At 40.9% G+C, this 24536-nt stretch overlaps 1 protein-coding gene across 1 annotated transcript in view; it reads left to right on the top strand.

The window, feature by feature from the left end:
• Positions 1-24536, top strand: part of SACM1L (SAC1 like phosphatidylinositide phosphatase) — a 92825-nt gene that overhangs the window by 53044 nt on the left and 15245 nt on the right. The window contains exons 13-17 of the mRNA XM_053714469.1: positions 248-346; positions 7122-7260; positions 12933-13002; positions 13620-13692; positions 14780-14873. Of these exons, the coding sequence (XP_053570444.1) occupies positions 248-346; positions 7122-7260; positions 12933-13002; positions 13620-13692; positions 14780-14873 (475 nt within the window). The remainder of the gene's footprint in view (positions 1-247; positions 347-7121; positions 7261-12932; positions 13003-13619; positions 13693-14779; positions 14874-24536) is intronic.

The following is a 24536-nucleotide window of genomic DNA, read 5'->3' as shown; positions in this document are numbered from 1 at the left end:
TCATATCAGACCAGTATCATGATCTTACTCTGTCATTTTATTGTAATAATGTATTCACAGTTTTGCTGATGTAATTGTTCAACATTAATAGGATCTTTAAAGTACTTATCTTTTAAATACATTTTAATGAGGAGGCATTTTTCACCCTTCTTATACAACAGTTAGAATTTTTGCAACATAAGTGTTAGATTTTTACTGGAGATTGTTTCACTCATATTCTCTTCTCCTTCATTTTGTTCATCGTCAGGTATATTGCATTTGATTTCCATAAAGAATGCAGTAGAATGCGTTGGGATCGCCTGCAACTTTTAGTGAATCAGGTTGCAGAAACTCAAGATGAATTTGGGTGAGTCGTCGACCAGGTTATAGAGGTTATTTTAATATAAACTAGGGACATTAAAGATTGTTTGCTTGTTTTTGTATGATTGCGAAAGATAAAGCATTTTAAAACATTAAAATTTTTTGTAACTGTTTGTTTATGCTTGTGAGCTGTATTAATGCCACCAGGAGAGCTTTGGGAGTTAAAAATAAAGTAACTTTTCTCCAACATAGGTGTGTCCGGTCCACGGCGTCATCCTTACTTGTGGGATATTCTCTTCCCCAACAGGAAATGGCAAAGAGCCCAGCAAAGCTGGTCACATGATCCCTCCTAGGCTCCGCCTACCCCAGTCATTCTCTTTGCCGTTGTACAGGCAACATCTCCACGGAGATGGCTTAGAGTTTTTTAGTGTTTAACTGTAGTTTTTCATTATTCAATCAAGAGTTTGTTATTTTCAAATAGTGCTGGTACGTACTATTTACTCAGAAACAGAAAAGAGATGAAGAATTCTGTTTGTATGAGGAAAATGATTTTAGCAACCGTAACTAAAATCCATGGCTGTTCCACACAGGACTGTTGAGAGCAATTAACTTCAGTTGGGGGAACAGTTTGCAGTCCTTTGCTGCTTGAGGTATGACACATTCTAACAAGACGATGTAATGCTGGAAGCTGTCATTTTCCCTATGGGATCCGGTAAGCCATGTTTATTACGATTGTAAATAAGGGCTTCACAAGGGCTTATTTAGACTGTAGACCTTTTTTGGGCTAAATCGATTGATATTAACACTTATTTAGCCTTGAGGAATCATTTATTCTGGGTATTTTGATATAATAATATCGGCAGGCACTGTTTTAGACACCTTATTCTTTAGGGGCTTTCCCAAAGCATAGGCAGAGTCTCATTTTCGCGCCGGTGTTGCGCACTTGTTTTTGAGAGGCATGGCATGCAGTCGCATGTGAGAGGAGCTCTGATACTTATAAAAGACTTCTGAAGGCGTCATTTGGTATCGTATTCCCCTTTGGGTTTGGTTGGGTCTCAGCAAAGCAGATACCAGGGACTGTAAAGGGGTTAAAGCTTAAAACGGCTCCGGTTCCGTTATTTTAAGGGTTAAAGCTTCCAAAATTGGTGTGCAATATTTTCAAGGCTTTAAGACACTGTGGTGAAAGTTTGGTGAATTTTGAACAATTCCTTCATGTTTTTTCGCAATTGCAGTAATAAAGTGTGTTCAGTTTAAAATTTAAAGTGACAGTAACGGTTTTATTTCAAAACGTTTTTTTGTACTTTCTTATCAAGTTTATGCCTGTTTAACATGTCTGAACTACCAGATAGACTGTGTTCTGAATGTGGGGAAGCCAGAATTCCTATTCATTTAAATAAATGTGATTTATGTGATAATGACAATGATGCCCAAGATGATTCCTCAAGTGAGGGGAGTAAGCATGGTACTGCATCATTCCCTCCTTCGTCTACACGAGTCTTGCCCACTCAGGAGGCCCCTAGTACATCTAGCGCGCCAATACTCCTTACTATGCAACAATTAACGGCTGTAATGGATAATTCTGTCAAAAACATTTTAGCCAAAATGAACCCTTGTCAGCGTAAGCGTGGATGCTCTGTTTTAGTTACTGAAGAGCATGACGACGCTGATATTAATATCTCTGTAGGGCCCCTAACCCAATCTGAGGGGGCCAGGGAGGTTTTGTCTGAGGGAGAAATTACTGATTTAGGGAACATTTCTCAGCAGGCTGAATCTGATGTGATTACATTTAAATTTAAATTGGAACATCTCCGCATTTTGCTTAAGGAGGTATTATCCACTCTGGATGATTGTGAAAATTTGGTCATCCCAGAGAAACTATGTAAAATGGACAAGTTCCTAGAGGTGCCGGGGCTCCCAGAAGCTTTTCCTATACCCAAGCGGGTGGCGGACATTGTTAATAAAGAATGGGAAAGGCCCGGTATTCCTTTCGTCCCTCCCCCCATATTTAAAAAATTGTTTCCTATGGTCGACCCCAGAAAGGACTTATGGCAGTCAGTCCCCAAGGTCGAGGGAGCGGTTTCTACTTTAAACAAACGCACCACTATTCCCATAGAGGATAGTTGTGCTTTCAAAGATCCTATGGATAAAAAATTAGAAGGTTTGCTTAAAAAGATGTTTGTTCAGCAGGGTTACCTTCTACAACCCATTTCATGCATTGTCCCTGTCACTACAGCCGCATATTTCTGGTTTGATGAACTGATTAAGGTGCTCGATAGTGACTCTCCTCCTTATGAGGAGATTATGGACAGAGTCAATGCTCTCAAATTGGCTAATTCTTTCACTCTAGACGCCTCTTTGCAATTGGCTAAGTTAGCGGCTAAGAATTCTGGGTTTGCTATTGTGGCGCGCAGAGCGCTTTGGTTGAAATCTTGGTCGGCTGATGCGTCTTCCAAGAACAAGCTACTAAACATTCCTTTCAAGGGGAAAACGCTGTTTGGTCCTGACTTGAAAGAGATTATCTCTGATATCACTGGGGGTAAGGGCCATGCCCTTCCTCAGGATCGGCCTTTCAAGGCAAAAAATAGACCTAATTTTCGTCCCTTTCGTAAAAACGGACCAGCCCAAGGTGCTACGTCCTCTAAGCAAGAGGGTAATACTTCTCAGGCCAAGCCAGCTTGGAGACCAATGCAAGGCTGGAACAAGGGAAAGCAGGCCAAGAAACCTGCCACTGCTACCAAGACAGCATGAAATATTGGCCCCCGATCCGGGACCGGATCTGGTGGGGGGCAGACTCTCTCTCTTCGCTCAGGCTTGGGCAAGAGATGTTCTGGATCCTTGGGCGCTAGAAATAGTCTCCCAGGGTTATCTTCTGGAATTCAAGGGACTTCCCCCAAGGGGGAGGTTCCACAGGTCTCAGTTGTCTTCAGACCACATAAAAAGACAGGCGTTCTTACATTGTGTAGAAGACCTGTTAAAAATGGGAGTGATTCATCCTGTTCCATTGAGAGAACAAGGGATGGGGTTCTACTCCAATCTGTTCATAGTTCCCAAAAAAGAGGGAACGTTCAGACCAATCCTAGATCTCAAGATCTTAAACAAATTTCTCAAGGTCCCATCGTTCAAGATGGAAACCATTCGAACTATCCTTCCTTCCATCCAGGAAGGTCAATTCATGACCACGGTGGATTTAAAGGATGCGTATCTACATATTCCTATCCACAAGGAACATCATCGGTTCCTAAGGTTTGCATTCCTGGACAAACATTACCAGTTCGTGGCGCTTCCTTTCGGATTAGCCACTGCTCCAAGGATTTTCACAAAGGTACTAGGGTCCCTTCTAGCGGTGCTAAGACCAAGGGGCATTGCAGTAGTACCCTACCTGGACGACATTCTGATTCAAGCGTCGTCCCTCCCTCGAGCAAAGGCTCACACGGACATCGTCCTGGCCTTTCTCAGATCTCACGGCTGGAAAGTGAACGTGGAAAAGAGTTCTCTATCCCCGTCAACAAGGGTTCCCTTCTTGGGAACAATTATAGATTCCTCAGAAATGAGGATTTTTCTAACAGAGGCCAGAATAACAAAGCTTCTGGACTCTTGTCGGATTCTTCATTCCGTTCCTCTTCCTTCCGTAGCTCAGTGCATGGAAGTGATCGGGTTGATGGTAGCGGCAATGGACATAGTTCCTTTTGCGCGCATCCATCTAAGACCATTACAACTGTGCATGCTCAGTCAGTGGAATGGGGACTATACAGACTTGTCTCCAAAGATACAAGTAAATCAGAGGACCAGAGACTCACTCCGTTGGTGGCTGTCCCTGGACAACCTGTCACAAGGGATGACATTCCGCAGACCAGAGTGGGTCATTGTCACGACCGACGCCAGTCTGACGGGCTGGGGCGCGGTCTGGGGATCCCTGACAGCTCAGGGTCTTTGGTCTCGGGAAGAATCTCTTCTACCGATAAATATTCTGGAACTGAGAGCGATATTCAATGCTCTCAAGGCTTGGCCTCAGCTAGTAAGGACCAAGTTCATACGGTTTCAATCAGACAACATGACGACTGTTGCGTACATCAACCATCAGGGGGGAACAAGGAGTTCCCTAGCGATGGAGGAAGTGACCAAGATTATTCTATGGGCGGAGTCTCACTCCTGCCACCTGTCTGCTATCCACATCCCGGGAGTGGAAAATTGGGAAGCGGATTTTCTGAGTCGTCAGACATTGCATCCGGGGGAGTGGGAACTCCATCCGGAAATCTTTGCCCTAGTCACTCAGCTGTGGGGCATTCCAGACATGGATCTAATGGCCTCTCGTCAGAACTTCAAAGTTCCCTGTTACGGGTCCAGATCCAGGGATCCCAAGGCGGCTCTAGTGGATGCACTAGTAGCACCTTGGACCTTCAAACTAGCTTATGTGTTTCCGCCGTTTCCTCTCATTCCCAGGCTGGTAGCCAGGATCAATCAGGAGAGGGCGTCGGTGATCTTGATAGCTCCTGCGTGGCCACGCAGGACTTGGTATGCAGATCTGGTGAATATGTCATCGGCTCCACCTTGGAAGCTACCTTTGAGACGAGACCTTCTTGTTCAGGGTCCGTTCGAACATCCGAATCTGGTTTCACTCCAGCTGACTGCCTGGAGATTGAACGCTTGATTTTATCGAAGCGAGGTTTCTCAGATTCTGTTATCGATACTCTTGTTCAGGCCAGAAAGCCTGTAACTAGAAAGATTTACCACAAAATTTGGAAAAAATATATCTGTTGGTGTGAATCTAAAGGATTCCCTTGGGACAAGGTTAAGATTCCTAGGATTCTATCCTTCCTTCAAGAAGGATTGGAAAAAGGATTATCGGCAAGTTCCCTGAAGGGACAGATTTCTGCCTTGTCGGTGTTACTTCACAAAAAGCTGGCAGCTGTGCCAGATGTTCAAGCCTTTGTTCAGGCTTTGGTTAGAATTAAGCCTGTTTACAAACCTTTGACTCCTCCTTGGAGTCTCAATTTAGTTCTTTCAGTTCTTCAGGGGGTTCCGTTTGAACCCTTACATTCCGTTGATATTAAGTTATTATCTTGGAAAGTTTTGTTTTTAGTTGCAATTTCTTCTGCTAGAAGAGTTTCAGAATTATCTGCTCTGCAGTGTTCCCCTCCTTATCTGGTGTTCCATGCAGATAAGGTGGTTTTACGTACTAAACCTGGTTTTCTTCCGAAAGTTGTTTCTAACAAAAACATTAACCAGGAGATTATCGTGCCTTCTCTGTGTCCGAAACCAGTTTCAAAGAAGGAACGTTTGTTGCACAATTTGGATGTTGTTCGCGCTCTAAAATTCTATTTAGATGCTACAAAGGATTTTAGACAAACATCTTCCTTGTTTGTTGTTTATTCAGGTAAAAGGAGAGGTCAAAAAGCAACTTCTACCTCTCTCTCTTTTTGGATTAAAAGCATCATCAGATTGGCTTACGAGACTGCCGGACGGCAGCCTCCTGAAAGAATCACAGCTCATTCCACTAGGGCTGTGGCTTCCACATGGGCCTTCAAGAACGAGGCTTCTGTTGATCAGATATGTAGGGCAGCGACTTGGTCTTCACTGCACACTTTTACCAAATTTTACAAGTTTGATACTTTTGCTTCTTCTGAGGCTATTTTTGGGAGAAAGGTTTTGCAAGCCGTGGTGCCTTCCATTTAGGTGACCTGATTTGCTCCCTCCCTTCATCCGTGTCCTAAAGCTTTGGTATTGGTTCCCACAAGTAAGGATGACGCCGTGGACCGGACACACCTATGTTGGAGAAAACAGAATTTATGTTTACCTGATAAATTTCTTTCTCCAACGGTGTGTCCGGTCCACGGCCCGCCCTGGTTTTTTTTTTTAATCAGGTCTGATAATTTATTTTCTTTAACTACAGTCACCACGGTACCATATGGTTTCTCCTATGCTAATATTCCTCCTTAACGTCGGTCGAATGACTGGGGTAGGCGGAGCCTAGGAGGGATCATGTGACCAGCTTTGCTGGGCTCTTTGCCATTTCCTGTTGGGGAAGAGAATATCCCACAAGTAAGGATGACGCCGTGGACCGGACACACCGTTGGAGAAAGAAATTTATCAGGTAAACATAAATTCTGTTTTTTTTTTTTTTTTTTTTTTTTGGCACACAATTTTTTTTATTTGTGATTAAATAAATTGAAGGGACAGTCAAGTCCAAAAAAAACTTTCATGATTCAGATAGAGAATGTAATTTTAAACAACTTTCCAATTTACTTTTATCAACAATTTAGCTTTGTTCTTTTGGGATTCTTAGCAAATAAACCTATTAGGTTTAGCTTTCAACTAATTTCTTAGACCTTGAAGGCCGCCTCTAATCTGAATGCATTTTGACAGTTTTTCACCACTAGAGGGAGTTAGTTCATGTGTTTCAGATAGATAACATTGAGCTCACACACGTTAAGTTACCTAGGAGTGAGTAATGATTTGTGAATATGCAAGTCTGTCAAAAGAACTGAAATAAGGGGTCAGTTTGCAGAGGCTTAGATACAAGGTAATCACAGAGGTAAAAAGTGTATTATTATAACTGGGGAATCGGTAATAAAGGGATTATCTATCTTTTTAAACAAAACAAAATTCTGGTGTTGACTGTCCCTTTTAATGTCCCTTTTAATACTATATGAAAAAAGATAATTATAGTTTTTTGGGGGTTTTTTGTGTTAAAAATGATTTAATTATTTCTATGAATTCAATTTCAACCTGTCTTTGGTTTCTTTCCTGTCCTTACTGGAGTTTTTGGATTGCTGCATATTTCTTTAATTATAACTTTTGTATATTTTTTTTTTATGTGCTAGTTATTTTCTGGTTGACTCTGAAGGCAAAGTGGTCAGTCAACAAGAAGGAATTTTCCGAAGCAACTGCATGGACTGTTTAGATCGAACAAATGTTGTGCAGAGTCTTTTGGCACGTCGCTCCCTTCAGGCTCAGCTACAGGTAAAGAAATTAAAATAATAAAATAAATATATATAGAGTTGCTGCTTCAAAATGCAGCATTCCACTCCAGTGGATAATGCTAGGCTTGGTTTGCTTCTCAAACAAATGGCCTAGAGCAGTGATGGCTAAAGAAGAGAAGAAGAGGCAGCACACTTGGTCTTTCAAACAAAAATCGGAAATTTATTCCAGGATTGAAGTAGCTAGACAAACATACCAACACAGGAAGTAGAAAGGGGGCGTGTTCTTACGCGTTTCGTGCCGTGTGGCACTTAGTCATAGGATCCTATGACTAAGTGCTGCACGGCACGATACGCGTAAGGACACGCCCCCTTTCTACTTCCTGTGTTGGTATTTTTGTCTAACGACTTCAATCCTGGAATAAATTTCCGATTTTTGTTTGAAAGACCAAGTGTGCTGCCTCTTCTGCGATTCACCGGACTGACTCGTCCTTTTCTGTGGTGTGCACCTCTCGACTTCAGCCCTCTTTTCAGGAGCGTTTGTTTGCGAGTACACCACTGATCCTAGAGGTTACCTTGGAGCCATGCTGTTTTCTTTCTTTCTTGCAATGATGGCTAACCTTTGCACCCCTGTTGCCTCCGAACTACCTTTTTTTTTGATGCTCAACTAAACTGCAGAGTGCCTAAGCATCATAGGAAATGTAGTTTCAAAACATCTTTGGTGCCAAGGTTAGCCATCACTGGTCTAGAGTGTTTCCAGATATAAGCATTTTACCTCAAGTAAGTTGCAGTACTGGCGCTGGTGCCAGAAACATCCCCTGCTTCTTCCTTCACACACGCAATACGCAATGGTAACTAATAACAGTACAAGTTGAAATAATGATTGAAATATAGATAAAATAATATTTACTTACTAAATACATTGACAGCATTTTGCAACTCCTTTTAATTAAGCTATCTAGCTCACTTCTGCACTTCAGAGTGGAAGTTGAAAGAGGAAATTGCACCAGACTCCCTTTCTGAAGTAGCAGTGTCCTATTAATGTGTAAGGAGGCATTGTTGGGCTCTCTTGACTAGCTGGTTACAGGTAGCTTTGCTAATGTAGGTAGCTTGTCATTTGGCTACCCTGCATTTGTATACAGATCTTCTACACTGGCTGTTGCTCCTTTTGTTCACACTTTGCTATTGTTTGCCTCATTTAGTTTTTTCAGTTGTTCATTTATATTAACCCATTTAGGAGGCTGGTTCAAACTTTCAGGAAACATTAATTTGACAGACCATCTTGCCTATCAGAGTTGCAGGTTAGACTATATCATTGTTGTTTTTCTAAGCCTTTTTTTTTTTTTTTTTTCTCAGGCCCACTGTTTTCTGTTGAATAGATGCACAGTATTTAAAATATCCACATTTGTCCATTAGAATAGGGTTTGGTTCTTTTCTTTCTAATGACACAGTGAGTCCATGGATCATCAATTACTGTTGGGAATATGACTTCTGGCCAGCAGGAGGAGGCAAAGAGCACCACAGCAACCCTGTTAAATATCACTTCTTTTCCCACAAACCCCAGTCATTCTCTTTGCCTCTAGTGCAAGGAGGAGGTGATGTAATTAGGTGTCTAATTATGATTCTTCTATTAAGATTGTTTATTTTGAAGTCAGGGCAGGATTGCTCTGATATTCCATCACAATTTGGGTATAGCTGTACTCCACGTTAGTCTCTTCAGCAGGGCTGTGGTAGCTTTAAAGCAGTTAGGAACTTGTAAAGTTGGCTTTGCTGCATTTTCCTAACAGATTGCTGCCCTATGTCAGAATACCAGAGTAGGCTTACTCTGTTAATTCTTTTTTCCACAGGTCTCTGTGAGGAGTGGCATCCTCTCATGCCTTGAGAGTCGTCCTCCTGCCGGACGGCTAGAATGCAGTTAAGTGTCTTTTCGTCTTCTGGGGCTGGGAGACTGGCACTAAAAAGGGTTGAAAGTAGCTCCATCTCTGCATCTTATATGGGACATATATATCCTTTAGAAGGATATCTGAGGCAGTATGCAGGCATTTCATGGTGACAGGAGACTAGGGGTTAATATAGAATTCCCTGTATTTATATTTGGGTCTCATATGAACATGTTAGAGGCTCCTATGGGGTTGATAACCCCTCAAACTAATTTGTATTTCTTTCCTTTTAAATTTCAGTAGCGCAGTAATAAGCGTATCTAGTGTGCTTCTATCTTATTAGAGAGGACGCCATTACGGTGTTTTTTTTTTTTTAGAGTCTCCCTTGTTTTTGGAGGCTAGCTCGGAGTAGTGTGTCTCTGCGCTTCAATTGCCCTCAATGTTGGTAGAAAATGTATGTGTTTTTCACTGTCTTTTCGATATGAGACATTGTAAGTTACTTTAGCTGGTTTAATGAAGCGCGATGCTAGAAAAATGTTCATGCTTTATTACCAAGCTGCTGAAGTGTCCCCGCCTCCTTCACTGTGAGGGAGATGCGGCACCATGTTATTTCCTCTCCAAGACTTGTGATCTTGCAACTCAGTATACACCAGTTGAGAAAGGAGTTGTTTTGCCATTCCTCAGTCCCTTTCTGTGTGGAGACGTTTTTATAAAAGATTATGGGGAACGTTTTGCTATTCTAATCTTAGGGGGAAATCGCTGGAGGAACATTAGAGATTCAGTTAGTAAGGTTTCTGTATTGTCTGCTACTGTTCACCTTCCTCATTGAACTGATGAGGAGGATCCACCAGTTGGATCTGAGGGTGAAATCTCAGATTTGGTCATTATAATTCCTTCATTTGTTGCTGAAGTAGTAACCGTCAGAATTAAGCTTTTACACCTTCATGTACGTTTAAGGGAGGTTTTGGCTATTTTGAGCAACTTCAATACGCCTGTCGTCAATCCTAAAGAATCTGGATTTTTTTTTTTTTTTTTTAAAGAGTCTCGGTTTCTTTGTGGAAGGAGTTTGGTTTGGTGAGGGATTCACTGGTAGCTAGGTGAAGGGCTCAGATTCGGCCAGTATAATTTCTTCATCTGCTGCTGAAGTGATCTACTTCAGGTGTATGTTTACACCTTGTGTACTCTAAAGGAGGTGTTTGTTACTTGGTCAACTTCAATGTCCTGTTGTCAACCGTTAGAGATTTTGTAATATTTATTTATCTCTGCTGTTCTACCTGACTCAGAGAACTTCGATCCTTAGGGAGGGTAGTTGCTCCTTCCGGATCCATGGATAGAAGCTGGAGGGTTTACTGTTCAATTTGAGCAATTCCTTGTCTTATAGACTTGCTGTACTAGTCGCCGGACATCGTAGCTGATACCTGGTTAGCTGAGAACCCTACCTAGGGCTTAATGGTGCAGTTTAAGCTTTTTAGTCTTGCAGTTGCAGGTTTTAAAATGTTGTTCCTCCTAATCATCGATTCTGATTTGTCCTTCATGATCTGGCAGAGTTTTCCTATGAGTTAATGGTGGAGAAAGATTTTTCTTCCACACACCTTCAGCAAGACTAAATGAACAAGTCTTGTCTTTTAAAGTACAATTTGAGATTAGAGTGTCGGTAATCTAGACCTGTGGAGAGCTTTTCCTTGAACTGGGTTAAGGGCCTTCCTCTCTGGAAGCGATAACTCCAATCCCAGTCTGGGAACGGAATCTAGGTATTTACCTTTCTCAGGGTCGGACCTTAGATAGTATCCACACTCCTTTGGTTTGAGAGGGCTTGTTCATATTGAACATAGACCTGAGGGATGTGTATTCTGCTCCCATTATTTAGGATCTTCTTGTCTTCCTAGAAAGGGTTCTTTGGTCTTGGAGTATTGCAAGATGCTTTTATGGACAATTTAGGATTCAGGGTCATCCTTCTTCGAGCTGACTCCCTTTCCTGAAGATCTTGTACAATTTTCTTTCTCGAGGATGAGAAATGAATCTGGAAATCATTATAGTTTCTCCGTTGAGGAGAAGATTCCTATCAAGGTTTTTTATTTTCAAGATGTATTCTTTTTCTTTTCTCAGCAGTTTACTGACCGGCTAACTGCGAGCTCTTGTGGTCCGGTAAATAACAACCATTCTTGCAACCTACAGGTTGGAAGTTTGGATCTGGCTGCAGTTGATTTTTATTCATCTTTCGATGATTTAATATGGAGGAATTGGTCTGTGATATTGGACTTCAATCCTTTTGCCATTTTCAACAGTGGATCTGTCTCAGAGATGGATCTAGATCAATCGACAAGTGATACTCTCTCGTAGTAGTTCTCAGGAGTATCTGTTTTAGGACGCGTGCTTTTCAAGACATTCCTGGGTGAGGTGTGCATGGAACCTTCCTGCTGAGCTGGAAAACAGTTTGAGTCTTGTTTTAAAGGGACATAAAACCCCAAATTTCAGGGTGCCTTCCTCCTTCTAAACCTTGTTTTCTCAAAAAGAGGACCTGTTATATAAACCTCAGGCACCTCTGCACCTTGTGTTATTTCCTTTTTCTCCTTTCCTTCGGCCGAATGACTGGGTTTTGTGGGAAGGGAAGTGATATTTAACAGCTTTGCTGTGGTGCTCATTGCCGCCTCCTGCTGGCCAGGAGTGATATTCCCAACAGTAATTGATGATGATCCGTGGACTCACCGTGTCAAGAAATAAACATTTTTATCAGGTAAGCATAAATTTCGGTTTTTTTTTTCTTGTCTTTGTTACAAAGAGAGAAGGTCAGTTTTGGACTTAAAAGCACTTTAATACATTTTTGAAAGTTACTAATTTCAGAATTAGGACCCATCATTCAGTGACAGGTCAGTTTATGTATGTCATAAATCTAAAGGATGTATATCTTTATATTCCTATCCATTCGGATCATTACAGGGTCTACATTTGCACTACACTAATAGATCTACAATTTATTGCCTTCATATTCTTTCATTTACTTCTAATTGAGGGCTTATTAATAACTGTATATTCCAAAAGTGATTAGTTCTTGGAATGTTGTTCTGGTGTTCTGGTGCTATCATTCTTTCTAAATCCTAAGAATGACATCAGATGTGAGTTATAGTAAGTCCTTATTTATTACTTTGAAGCTACCAAGGATATGATACAATCTGATATGCTCTTTATTCTACAGTAGCTCCAGAAAGGGGCAGAGCCCTTTCAAAACATGTTTGTGCAAATAGATGAATTCTTTGATCATTATTACTTATGAGTTCAGAAACAAGCACCACCTGATAAGGTTGAAGCTGTGTCAAATATAATGAAGCCCCTGGTGAAAAATTATACAAGGCAGCTACTTGCTAAAACATTCTGAAGATGACCATTACAGTAAAAAAAATGACATCTTCTAATTCGTTAGGGCATGCAATTTTAAGACTTGCGACTGTTCCCTACTGTTAGTTTATCCCCTCGCAAATGCGTTAAGCACAGTAGGAGTACCTCTCGGGGGCCCGTAGATCACTGCTGAGTCCAATTTAAAGCCACTACTGATCCAATCAGCAGCACTAGTCGTACAACTAAGATGGTCAGGGGCTAAACACAGTGTCGCTAGTCTTAAAATGACAGGCGAATTAGAGCATGTAATTTTTTGACTATTATGGCCCTATAATATCCCTTTAATGTGTTGGAAAATCAAAATTTAAAATAATAAGAATTTTCAACAATGTGGATGAACAAATGTGCTCTGAAATTGATTGTTACAAATCTCTGGGTTGACAAAATATTGTTCATATAAGTCCTTATGTAGTTTTTTTTATTTTTTTTATTCTTGTTTTAGAGACTAGGGGTGCTCCATGTTGGACAGCGAATTGAAGAGCAAGCACAGTTTGAAAAGATTTATAAAAATGGTATGTTTGTTTATAGTAAAAATAATGTTAAAAAACAAAGCTTTATTAAACAACTTCATGAAAACAGAAGCCCATAAAAGTTAAACATTTTCTTTTTAAAGGGACATGAAACCTAAAAAAAATATTTCATGATTCAGAGCATTCAATTTTAAACCACTTTCAAATTTACTTCTATTATTTAATTTGCTTGCTTCTCTTATTATCCTGTGCTGATATGTTTATCTAGGTAAGCTCAGGAGCAAAAAAACTAGGTTCTAGCTGCTGATTGGTGACTGCATCTATATATACCTATTGTCATTGGCTCACCCATGTGTTCAGTTAGAAACCAGCAGTGCATTGCTGCTCCTTCAACAAATGATACCATGAGAATGAAGTAAATTTTATAACAGAAGTAAACTGGAAAGTTGTTTAAAATTGTGTGTTCTACCTAAATTATGGAATAATTTTTTTGTCCCTATAATGTACATCACATATGTCCCTCCGGCTAGTTTTTTGTGGCTCCCTGTGAAAAAGCAGAACTAAGAATGCCTTAGTTTTTGAGGCAGCAGGAGCTTGAGCTTTGAGGACTTCTGATTTCTTTGTTCTTTTGAACTACTAACATAATGTTTTATTTACAGCTTGGGCTGATAATGCAAATGCTTGTGCCAAACAGTATGCTGGAACAGGAGCCTTAAAGACAGACTTTACAAGGCAAGTTGTTATTATTTTTCCTGAGTAGTTTTGTTTATTTTGGCATACTGTTTCATTTTTATTTATTTTTTTGACATATTGAAATTGTTAGTTTACCGCCTTAAATATAGATATATTATGAGACCTTTTCTACACCCATCTGGCATTTTGTTTTTCATCCAGGTTTTTGGCTTTAGAAATGACTTTTTCTTGATTATTGACACTTTTAATAGCATTTTCTATGTTTATTTATTTTCCTTCATCTTGCATATACAGTTTTGCTAGAGCACAGCCCTTTATTTTTCTCTACCTTTGGAGATTTTCAAACCTTTGATTGTGGCCCTCACAATGTTTAGGGCATATGGATACTCTTACATGCCATGCTTAAGGAGCCCTTCCCATGGCCGCTGATTGTGTCCTGCTTTTAGGTGCATGGCTGGATTATTATTTTATTATCAGGTGTTTGTAGAGCGCCAACAGATTACGCAGCGCTATGATTCTTTTACAGTATAAAAATATAAATAAAATTAAAAAAAATATATGTGTGTGTGTATATGTATATATATATATATATATATATATATATGTGTGTGTGTGTGTGTGTGTGTGTGTGTGTGTGTGTATGTGTGTATATATATATATATATATATATATATAGTTTATCTTCATTATAGTAATATATAGTAAGATCAAAGACCATACAAAGTGTCAAAGTATAAAATGTTATGTTTTAAAAACTGTATAGGATTATGTAACATATGGCATTTTATTTAAATTTTTATAAGTACGAGTATATCTGTGAACTTTTAATTTAAGAACAAATACCTAGAAAACCCATTTAGATGTTATGGCGTTTCTGTTTATGGTTTATGTTTTTATGGTTTTTATGTTTTGTAGCTTTCTGTGTCATGCAGTTTGACAGTCAACACATACAGTATTCATAGATAAGCACATACATTCATAAATACATCTGTATCTTGATGTAAAATATGCCTCTCTCAAGTACAGTATAAAGCATTATTTTCACTCAAAACATTGAGAACTGAGGGTGTGAAACAGCTGCCTTTTAGCAATATGTACACATTTGTAATTTTGTTGCTTTTTGCAGGACTGGCAAAAGAACCCAGTGGGGGCTTGTAATGGACGGTTGGAACTCCCTTATAAGATATTATAAGAACAATTTTTCAGATGGTTTTCGACAAGTAAGCAATATTTTCATCGATTGCTTGTGAAATTATCATTTGGAGACAGACATGTGAAGATTAATTCATTTTTAATTTTTTTTAAAAATAATTTTCTTCATAAATGGAGAGAGTCCACAGCTGCATTCATTACTTTTGGGAATTCAGAACCTGGCCACCAGTAGGAGGCAAAGACACTCCAGCCAAAGACTTAAATACTCCTCCCACTTCCCTCATCCCCCAGTCATTCTTTGCCTTTCGTCCCAGGAGGTTGGCAGAGAAGTGTCAGAAGTTTCGATAGGTTAGTACTCTTCGGCATAGGACTGGAGTTTTAAGTAGTCCAGTCAGCCTCTCAGTGAGAGCATGGATGAAAGTTAGAGTCCGGAGAGGCAGGAAGAGTCTTTCTGCGAAACCATCCCAACTCATTTTAACAGCTCCACCAGCAATCAGTGTTGACGAGTTTCGCTGCCTGCTTTCTTCTCTCAAGTCCATGCCAGAAGTTATGCTACTATCTGTTACACTTAAAGGGCCGTGTTCCTGTTACACTGCGTTGATTCCGGTAAGATCGTTTAATTTTACTTTCATCATGGATATATTGTAATTATAACTGTTTATTCGAGAGGGCCTACAACCTTTCGTGGGTAATTTTAACATAGGGTCTCAGTGAGACTCCTTTTGTATCTTGGAATCAAGGGTTAATATCTCCTGAGGGGGGTTTATAATCATGTTATGTGATTCTGTCTGCTACTGTGTAGTGTTGCTTCGGCTCATGGCTATTTTGGAACATAACGGCCTATTTCTAGTGACGCGGCCTTTATGGTCGGGCACGCTTTTGCATGGACTGCAGGTTTTACCTTGTGACCATTTCCGCATTCCTGACCGTGTGGCAACAGAGAAATCCTGGTCTGCTGGGGTCTGGTTCCCTGGAGGTGGTGAGTGCCCCAGCCATTGGGGGTGTAAGGTGCCGTTTCGATTTTTCTTATTGGTCCATTTTTTATTCAAGATCCCAGTTATGGAGGATTCTGATTTTTTTTGGAGACTTGATGTCTCTGATTCAGACTCTACTTCTTGCGAAGAATATGAATTGGCCTGAGTGATACATGCCCATCAGTTATGTTCCGAATGCCGTTTTAGAGTTCTCTAATCCTCTGGATTGGGGAATCAGGTGCCCACTGAGCCATCCGCCTCTTGGGATTCTATTTCCCATGAGGCGACTTGCTTGCATAGACATAAGGGATGAAGTAACCTTCTTATAGTCTTTTTGTTATTTGTGTATCTTTTTCCAGTTCTGAGCTTGGAAGTCTCTGACCCCTGTTGGGCTGGTCCTGCGGGTCTGTCCATTCTTCCTGGGCGATAACTTACGGGTTGCCTTATCATTTATTTTAATCCGGTGAGGAAGATTTTTTTGGTCTGAAGCTCATGTTGTTGCATGATTTTTTCTTTCGGGAATTTTCTTCTCTGGAATTGATACTCGCGATTTAGAGGTCGCACTGTTTACTTTTACAAAGGTTTGTTCAAGAGTGAGGACGTGCTAGTCCTATGTTCTGTCTGACTGTTCTTTATCCCTCCATCTCAGGGGAGACTCTTATGTGGCCTTGACAGTGCTGGGGCCCTTGGTTTCAGGCTGGTCCTGACTGGGTACAAATCCTTCTGTCTTTCAGGCCTAGTTCAGACACGTGGCGCCTTTTTTATGTCCGGCTGGTCCAGTAAGGGCGCCTAGGGATCACAATATGATGTGTGATGTATGATGTGTTGTTTACTTGTTATTTTACAAGCTTCAACTAGCATCCTGAGAGGACTTGATGGTCCGTGGTTGCTTACGGGCATGGGGGATTGGTTCAGTCCTCATTCGCCTTTCAATCTAGTGGGCCGGGACTACGTTGAGCTCCGTGGCGACATGCTCAGTCGTTTTCGATTTTTCTGGGAACTAGAGAGTTCCTTCCCTTTGTGGGTTGGAGACTTGGATGATTTAGGTCCTTCATACCGCCGTTCTTACGGTTTTGCCTTTTATGGTCTCTTTGGAAGTGTCCTTTTAGGACTTGTTCCTTGTAGAGGTTCTCTTCCTCTTGGTCGAGACTTTCTGGACTTCGTCCAGGTTTTCTGGCGGCTTTGGCCGCTTAATTAGGAAGTGAAGGTCGTGAGGGTCTGTCTTCTTTTGGGAGTTAGTCATCTCCATATCAGGGACGATAGGAGGTGTTGTCTCTTTTTCCAATCTTTTTGCTTAGGGGATGTTTTTCTGCCTGGGTTCGGGATGCTTTGCGTTCTTCTACCTTGGGTGTGGTCCTCTGGAACATTAATCTGAAAGGATTATGGAGACTAGCCTTTCTTTTCTTCTCTCTCTTCGGGTGACTCTGTTCTCATTCTCTTTTCCCTTAGTGTTGCCCTTGGGGCCTTTGGGCTGTAGAAAAATTGGGTGAATTTGTCGCGGCCTAGCATCTTGTTGGGGGGTATTGTCCTCCTGCTGCTAAGGGTGTTCTCTTCCCTTTTGGGCTGGGAATTAGGAGTGAGTCCTGTACCCGTTCTCCGGGTTCCCCGGTTATCATCCCCTTTGAGGTCTGATTGCTTCAGGCGGGGTATCTTGTGTTCCCTGGGGGTGTTGTTCGTTCTAGGATGATTCTGAGTCCCTGGTCCAGGGTTCTTGTTTTGGATCCTTCTTGGATGTCTGGAGACTTATGATCCTGTGGACAGGTTCGGGACGACTCAGTTTTTTTAGGGACCCTATGTTGCGACATAGGGGCTAGCTCATTGGGCTTGCAAACAGGAAGGCCAGAGTTCACATCCACCTTCGGGTATGGGTTTTAAACTTAAGTGTGTGCTCCTCTTTATGGGGAGTTTTTTCTCTGTTGGGTCAACAGTGGTGTCTGGATGATTTTTCATTCTGTCCGTGTTTTTATCGTACTATGGCTTCATGTCTTGTGGACATGTACACTGTTCTTATCTGGGCCCTTCCCCTTTGATGGGATACTTTTTCTTCCTTATTCTGCTGTGGTTTACTCTCTCTGGAGGGTCATTGTCCTGCCCTGTGTGTAGGTGGTTTGCTCTGTTCCACCTGTTGGAAATTGATCTGTCTACGTAGAGGCTGTCTAAGAGAGTTGTGACAGGTCTTCCTACGGATCTATTGCACTTTTCTCTGCTCCAGGTCCTAGGGGGTTCTCCTTGGGAGTGCCTTGTTTTGGAGGAGGAGTTTGGGTTGGCACCCGAGCTCTGTTGGGGTAGATGAGTCCCCCCTTTTTTTCCATTTCCTGGGAGCTTGTGGTTGGGGTCTTTCTGTCTCCCCTGTCTATCAGACATGTCTGTCGATTGAGCTGGTCCGGTGTTAGATGTTGGAGCAGGATCTGAGATCTTTTTTCTGCTAATTCGTCCTTGGAGCATTTGAGGTACGGTAAGCCTCTTTTAGGTTTCTCCTTTCTCCACGTTCAAGATTTGTGGGAAGGACTGGCGGCTCTTAGATAGCCTGTGACGTTAACCGCTGGTTAGTGGATACTTAGCAATCTGAAGGATCCTATCTTCATCTGCTTTCTGCTGCTTGCCCTGCAAGTATTTAAGTTTCAGAGTCATTTTTAGATGACTGCAGCATGCAGTGTTTTTGCTTCAGGTGTTGTTCGGTATTCTGAGCTACCTTTTTGCGACTTGGGGACCTTCGTCTTCAGTTGCTTCTAGAGTGCGGTGGCACTGTGTTAGGGGAAGATCCTCTCTCTGTTTCAGACTCCCGGCCTTATCCCGTGGTTTCTGTATTTCTGGGGTCTGGGCATTGCCTCACCTTGTTTGTATGAGACTGGTTGGGTCTCTGTTAGCCTGACCCGGTTTCTCTGTTTTTTTTGTTCTGTGTTTTTATTTAAGACTCGTTGTGCCCTTCTTAGTTTTTTTTTTTCTGGCGTTCCTTAGGCTAGCTGGACTGCTAGCTCAGCATATAAGGCACTGTGGCTACTCTGCACTGTGGCTATTCTGCACTGTAGCAAACCGGGGGTTGCAAGTTCGATCCCCGGAGAGGTCTACTCTGCCTTTCCTCCTTTAGAGGTTCATAAAATGAACAGCGCATTAAATCCCTTTAGGACTCATGTTTTCTCTGTGTCTTTTTTCTTCTTGGAAGCATACGGTAGTTTGTTCCCTTTCTTTAGTAAGGGGTGTGTTGTTTGGAGACGGACTGCTGGGCAACGGTGTCTCCTGGGAGCTGTTGACTCAGTCAAGTCTAGTTCCTGCGGTCTCTAGCAAGGCTTGTGGACTATCTGCAGGTTAGTGTCCTTGGGCCTTTTCTTTTTTTTCAGGTTGTTCTCGGCTTTGGACGAAACAGGATTTTGTTGGGTAGGGGTTTTCAGGCCTGGTGCCCACGGAATGGGCTGCCTTTTGTACCCTCCCGTTTTAGCATTCAGTGTACTCTATAGCTTGGGTATTGTTTTCCCAAAAGTAATGAATGCAGCAGTGGACTCTTTCTATTTATGAAGAAAAACATAAATTATTCTTACCTGATCATTTTCTTTTCTTCAGATGGAAAGAGTCAACAGCTCCCCACCTGTGTTTTTATGTGGGACGGACGTTATTTTTTTTTTCTTCTGGCACCTTTTCACCCTGATATTTCTTCTACTGTTCCTTGTTCCTCGGCAGAATGACTGGGGGATGAGGGAAGTGGGAGGAGTATTTAAGCCTTTGGCTTGGGTGTCTGCCTCCTCCTGGTGGCCAGGTTCTTAATTTCCAAAAGTAATGAATGCAGATGTGAACTCTTTCCATCTGAAGAAAAGAAAATTATCAGGTAAGCATAATTTATGGGGGTTTTTTATTCAGAGAAATACAAGAAATACATTGTCTTGTTATAAACATCTTATACATTGAGGGACATATATTTTTTTTTTTTAAATTGAAAGGGTTAGAAAGGGGTTTTGTTACCTGTACCTCTATTCATTCCAAGTGTGCGGGAAATGCCCAGCAAGGATATTTAATTGTACATATTCTGAATTAATAAAGGGTTTAACTAATTGAATTTGAATATCAAGAGGGAGAGAACTGATTACCATTAACCATTTGGCAAAGAAACATTTTAACTGGGTATTATCTGGATTCTTCTAGTTGAATTGCTCTAACGTATATTGTGTAATTATCGCTTTTTTAAATACTATAAACTTTGGGGCGTAAGAAGCTTTCCAAGTCCTTAAAATCAGATTCCTAACCACTAAGATTGTGTTAACTAAATTATAATTCTGGGAGATTGGTGAAAAATTAACCAGGAAAAATACATGTTTTCAGAGAATCCTAAATTCCAGCCTCAAAATATTATTAACCCAGTAATTAACTTTACCCCACAATTGATTAATCTTTGGACAAGACCAGAAACAATACGTGCTGTGCATTGCATCTTGTACACAAACAGGTCTTGTTATACCATTTCTTTCATGTAATTGGCAAGAGTCCATGAGCTAGTGACGTATGGGATATACAATCCTACCAGGAGGGGCAAAGTTTCCCAAACCTCAAAATGCCTATAAATACACCCCTCACCACACCCACAATTCAGTTTTACAAACTTTGCCTCCTATGGAGGTGGTGAAGTAAGTTTGTGCTAAGATTTCTACGTTGATATGCGCTTCTCAGCATTGTTGAAGCCTGATTCCTCTCAGAGTACAGCGAATGTCAGAGGGACGTGAAGGGAGTATCACTTATTGAATACGATGATTTCCCTAACGGGGGTCTATTTCATAGGTTCTCTGTTATGGGTAGTAGAGATTCATATCCTACCTCCCTTTTCAGATCGACGATATACTCTCAATTTACCATTACCTCTACTGAAACTGTTTTAGTACTGGTTTGGCTATCTGCTATATGTGGATGGGTGTCTTTTGGTAAGTATGTTTTTTATTAATTAAGACACCTCAGCTATGGTTTGGCACTTTATGCATTTATATAAAGTTCTAAATATATGTATTGTATTTATATTTGCCATGAGTCAGGTTCATGTATTTTCTTCTGCAGACTGTCAGTTTCATATTTGGGGAATATAAACATTTTTTTAAGAAATGTATTTCTTACCTGGGGTTTAGTCTTTTTTTCAGTTGACTACTTTTTGCAAATTGCGGGTGGTATTAGGCCAGCGGGTGCATAAAATGCTAAACTTTATTGCGTCATTCTTGGCTCGAAAATATTTTTGGCACGAAAAAATACGTCTATGACGCAACTTCGTCATTTCCGGCGTCATACTTGACGCCGAGACCTTTCACACGGTTGCGTCATTAGTGAAAAAAAGTTTAAAAAGTTTGTTACGTTGTGCGTCATACTTGGCACCAAACTTTTTCATTATTTCAATACCCCATTGATGTTTGCCTCTTGCTTTTTTCTCTATCAGAGGGCTATGCTATTTGCATTTTTTTCCCCATTCCTGAAACTGTCATATAAGGAAATAGATAATTTTGCTTTATATGTTGTTTTTTCTCTTACATTTTGCAAGATTTCTCAATCTGATCCTGCCTCAGAAGTTTCTGCTGGAACATTGCTGCCTGACATTGGTTCTACCAAAGATAAGTGCATTTGTTGTAAAATTGTAGAAATTATTTCGACAAATGCCATTTGTAATAGTTGTCATGATAAACTTTTACATGCAGATAGTGTATCCATCAGTAATAGTACATTGCCAGTTGCAGTTCCTTCAACTTCTAATGTGCATGATATACCTGTAAATTTTAAAGAATTTGTTTCTGATTCTATCCTGAAGGCTTTGTCTGCATTTCCACCTTCTAATAAACGTAAAAGGTCTTTTAAAACTTCTCATTTAGTTGATGAAACAACATAATAATTTATCCTCTTCTGATGAGGATCTATCTGATACAGAAGATCTTTCCTCAGACATTGACACTGACAAATCTACTTATTTATTTAAAATAGAGTATATGCGTTCTTTATTAAAAGAATTGTTAATTACTTTGGATATTGAGATAACCAGTCCTCTTGACGTTTAGTCTAATAAACGTTTAAATGCTGTTTTTAAACCTCCTATGGTTTCTCCAGGGGTTTTTCCTATTCCTGAGGTTATTTCTGATATGATTTCTAAGGAATGGAATAAGCCAGGTACTTCTTTTATTCCTTCTTCAAGGTTTAAAACATTCTATCCTTTACCAGCAAAATCTATAGAGTTTTTTTGAAAAAATCCCCAAAGTTGATGGGGCTATTTCTACTCTTGCTAAACGTACCACTATTCCTATGGAAGATAGTACTTCCTTTAAGGATCCTTTAGATAGGAAGCTTGAATCTTATCTAAGGAAGGCCTATTTATATTCAGGTCATCTTCTCAGACCTGCAATTTCTTTGGCTGATGTTGCGGCTGCATCAACTTTCTGGTTGGAGAATTTAGCGCAACAGGAATTGGATTCTGACTTATCTAGCATTATTCGCTTACTGCAATATGCTAATCATTTTATTTGTGATGCCATTTTTGATATTATCAAAATTGATGTTAGATCCATGTCTTTAGCTATATTAGCTAGAAGAGCTTTGTGGCTTAAATCTTGGAAGGCTGATATGACATCTAAATCTAGATTACTATCTCTTTCTTTCCAAGGTAATAATTTATTTGGTTCTCAGTTGGATTCTGTTATTTCAACTGTCACTGGGGGAAAGGGAGTTTTTCTGCCTCAGGATAAAAAAACCTAAGGGTAAATCTAAGGCTTCTAACCGTTTTCGTTCCTTTCTTCAGAATAAGGAACAAAAACTCAATCCTCCCCCCAAGGAATCTGCTTCCAATTGGAAGCCTTCCTCAAATTGGAATAAATCCAAGCCATTTAGGAAACCAAAGTCAGCCCCTAAGTCCGCATGAAGGTGCGGCCCTCATTCCAGCCCAGCTGGTAGGGGGCAGATTAAGGTTTTTCAAGGATATTTGGATAAAATCTGTCCAAAATCAATGGATTCAGAGCACTGTCTCTCAAGGGTATCGAATAGGATTCAAAGTAAGACCTCCTGTGAGAAGATTTTTCCTCTCACGTATCCCAACAAATCCAGTAAAAGCTCAGGCTTTCCTGAAGTGTGTTTCAGACCTGGAGTCTTCAGGGGTAATCATGCCAGTTCCTCTTCAGGAACAAGGTTTGGGGTTTTATTCAAATCTATTCATTGTCCCAAAAAAGGAAAATTTATTCAGACCAGTTCTGGATCTGAAAATTTTGAATCGTTATGTAAGAGTACCAACTTTCAAGATGATAACTATAAGGACTATTCTGCCTTTTGTTCAGCGAGGACATTATATGTCCACAATAGACTTTCAGGATGCATACCTTCATATTCCGATTCATCCAGAACACTATCAGTTTCTGAGATTCTCTTTTCTAAACAAGATTTACCAATTTGTTGCTCTTCCATTTGGCCTAGCAACAGCTCCAAGAATCTTTTCAAAGGTTCTGGGTGCCCTACTCTCTGTAATTAGAGAACGGGGTATTGCGGTGTTTCCTTATTTGGACGATATCTTGGTACTAGCTCAGTCTTTACGTACTGCAGAATCTCACACAAATCACTAGTGTTGTTTCTTCTGAAACATGGTTGGAGGATCAATTTACCAAAAACTTTCTTGATTCCTCAGACAAGGGTCACCTTTTTAGGCTTCCAGATAGATTCAGTGTCCATGACTCTGTCTCTAACAGACAAGAGACGGTTAATATTGGTTGCAGCCTGCCGGCACCTTCAGTCTCAGTCATTCCCTTCAGTGGATGTGCATGGAAGTTTTAGATCTCATGACTGCAGCATCGGACGCAATCCCCTTTGCTCGTTTTCACATGAGACCTCTACAGCTTTGTATGCTGAACCAATGGTGCAGGGATTATACAAAGATATCACAATTAATATCCTTAAATCCCAATGTACGACACTCTCTGACGTGGTGGATAGATCACTATTGTTTAGTTCAAGGGGCTTCTTTTGTTCGGCCAACCTGGACTGTGATCACAACAGATGCGAGTCTTTCAGGTTGGGGAGCTGTTTGGGGATCTCTGACAGCACAAGGGGTTTGGAAATCTCAAGAGGCGAGATTACCAATAAATATTTTAGAACTCCGTGCAATTCTCAGAGCTCTTCAGTTTTGGCCTCTGTTAAAGAGAGAACCGTTCATTTGTTTTCAGACAGACAATATCACAACAGTGGCATATATCAATCATCAGGGTGGGACTCACAGTCCCCAAGCTATGAAAGAAGTATCTCGGATACTTGCTTGGGCAGAATCCAGCTCCTGTCTAATCTCTGCATTGCATATCCCAGGTGTAGACAATTGGGAAGCGGATTATCTCAGCCGCCAGACTTTACATCCAGGGGAGTGGTCTCTCCATCCAGATGTATTTTCTCAGAGATAGATCTCATGGCCTCTCATCTAAACAAGAAACTTCCCAGATACCTGTCCAGGTCCAGGGATGTTGAGGCGTAAGCAGTGGATGCGCTGACACTTCGTTGGTGTTATCTTACTGCTTACACTTTCCCGCCTCTAGTTCTCCTTCCAAGAGTGATCTCCAAAATCATCATGGAACAATCCATTTGTGTTGCTGGTGGCTCCAGCATGGCCACACAGGTTTTGGTATGCGGATCTGGTTCGGATGTCCAGTTGCCCGCCTTGGCCACTTCCGTTATGGCCAGACCTACTATCTCAAGGTCCGTTTTTCCATCAGGATCTCAAATCATTAAATTTGAAGGTATGGAAATTGAACGCTTAGTACTAAGTCATAGAGGTTT

This window comes from Bombina bombina, chromosome 5, assembly GCF_027579735.1.
Source record: "Bombina bombina isolate aBomBom1 chromosome 5, aBomBom1.pri, whole genome shotgun sequence".
NCBI lineage: Eukaryota > Metazoa > Chordata > Amphibia > Anura > Bombinatoridae > Bombina > Bombina bombina.
This window is presented reverse-complemented; position numbering and strand designations above follow the sequence as displayed.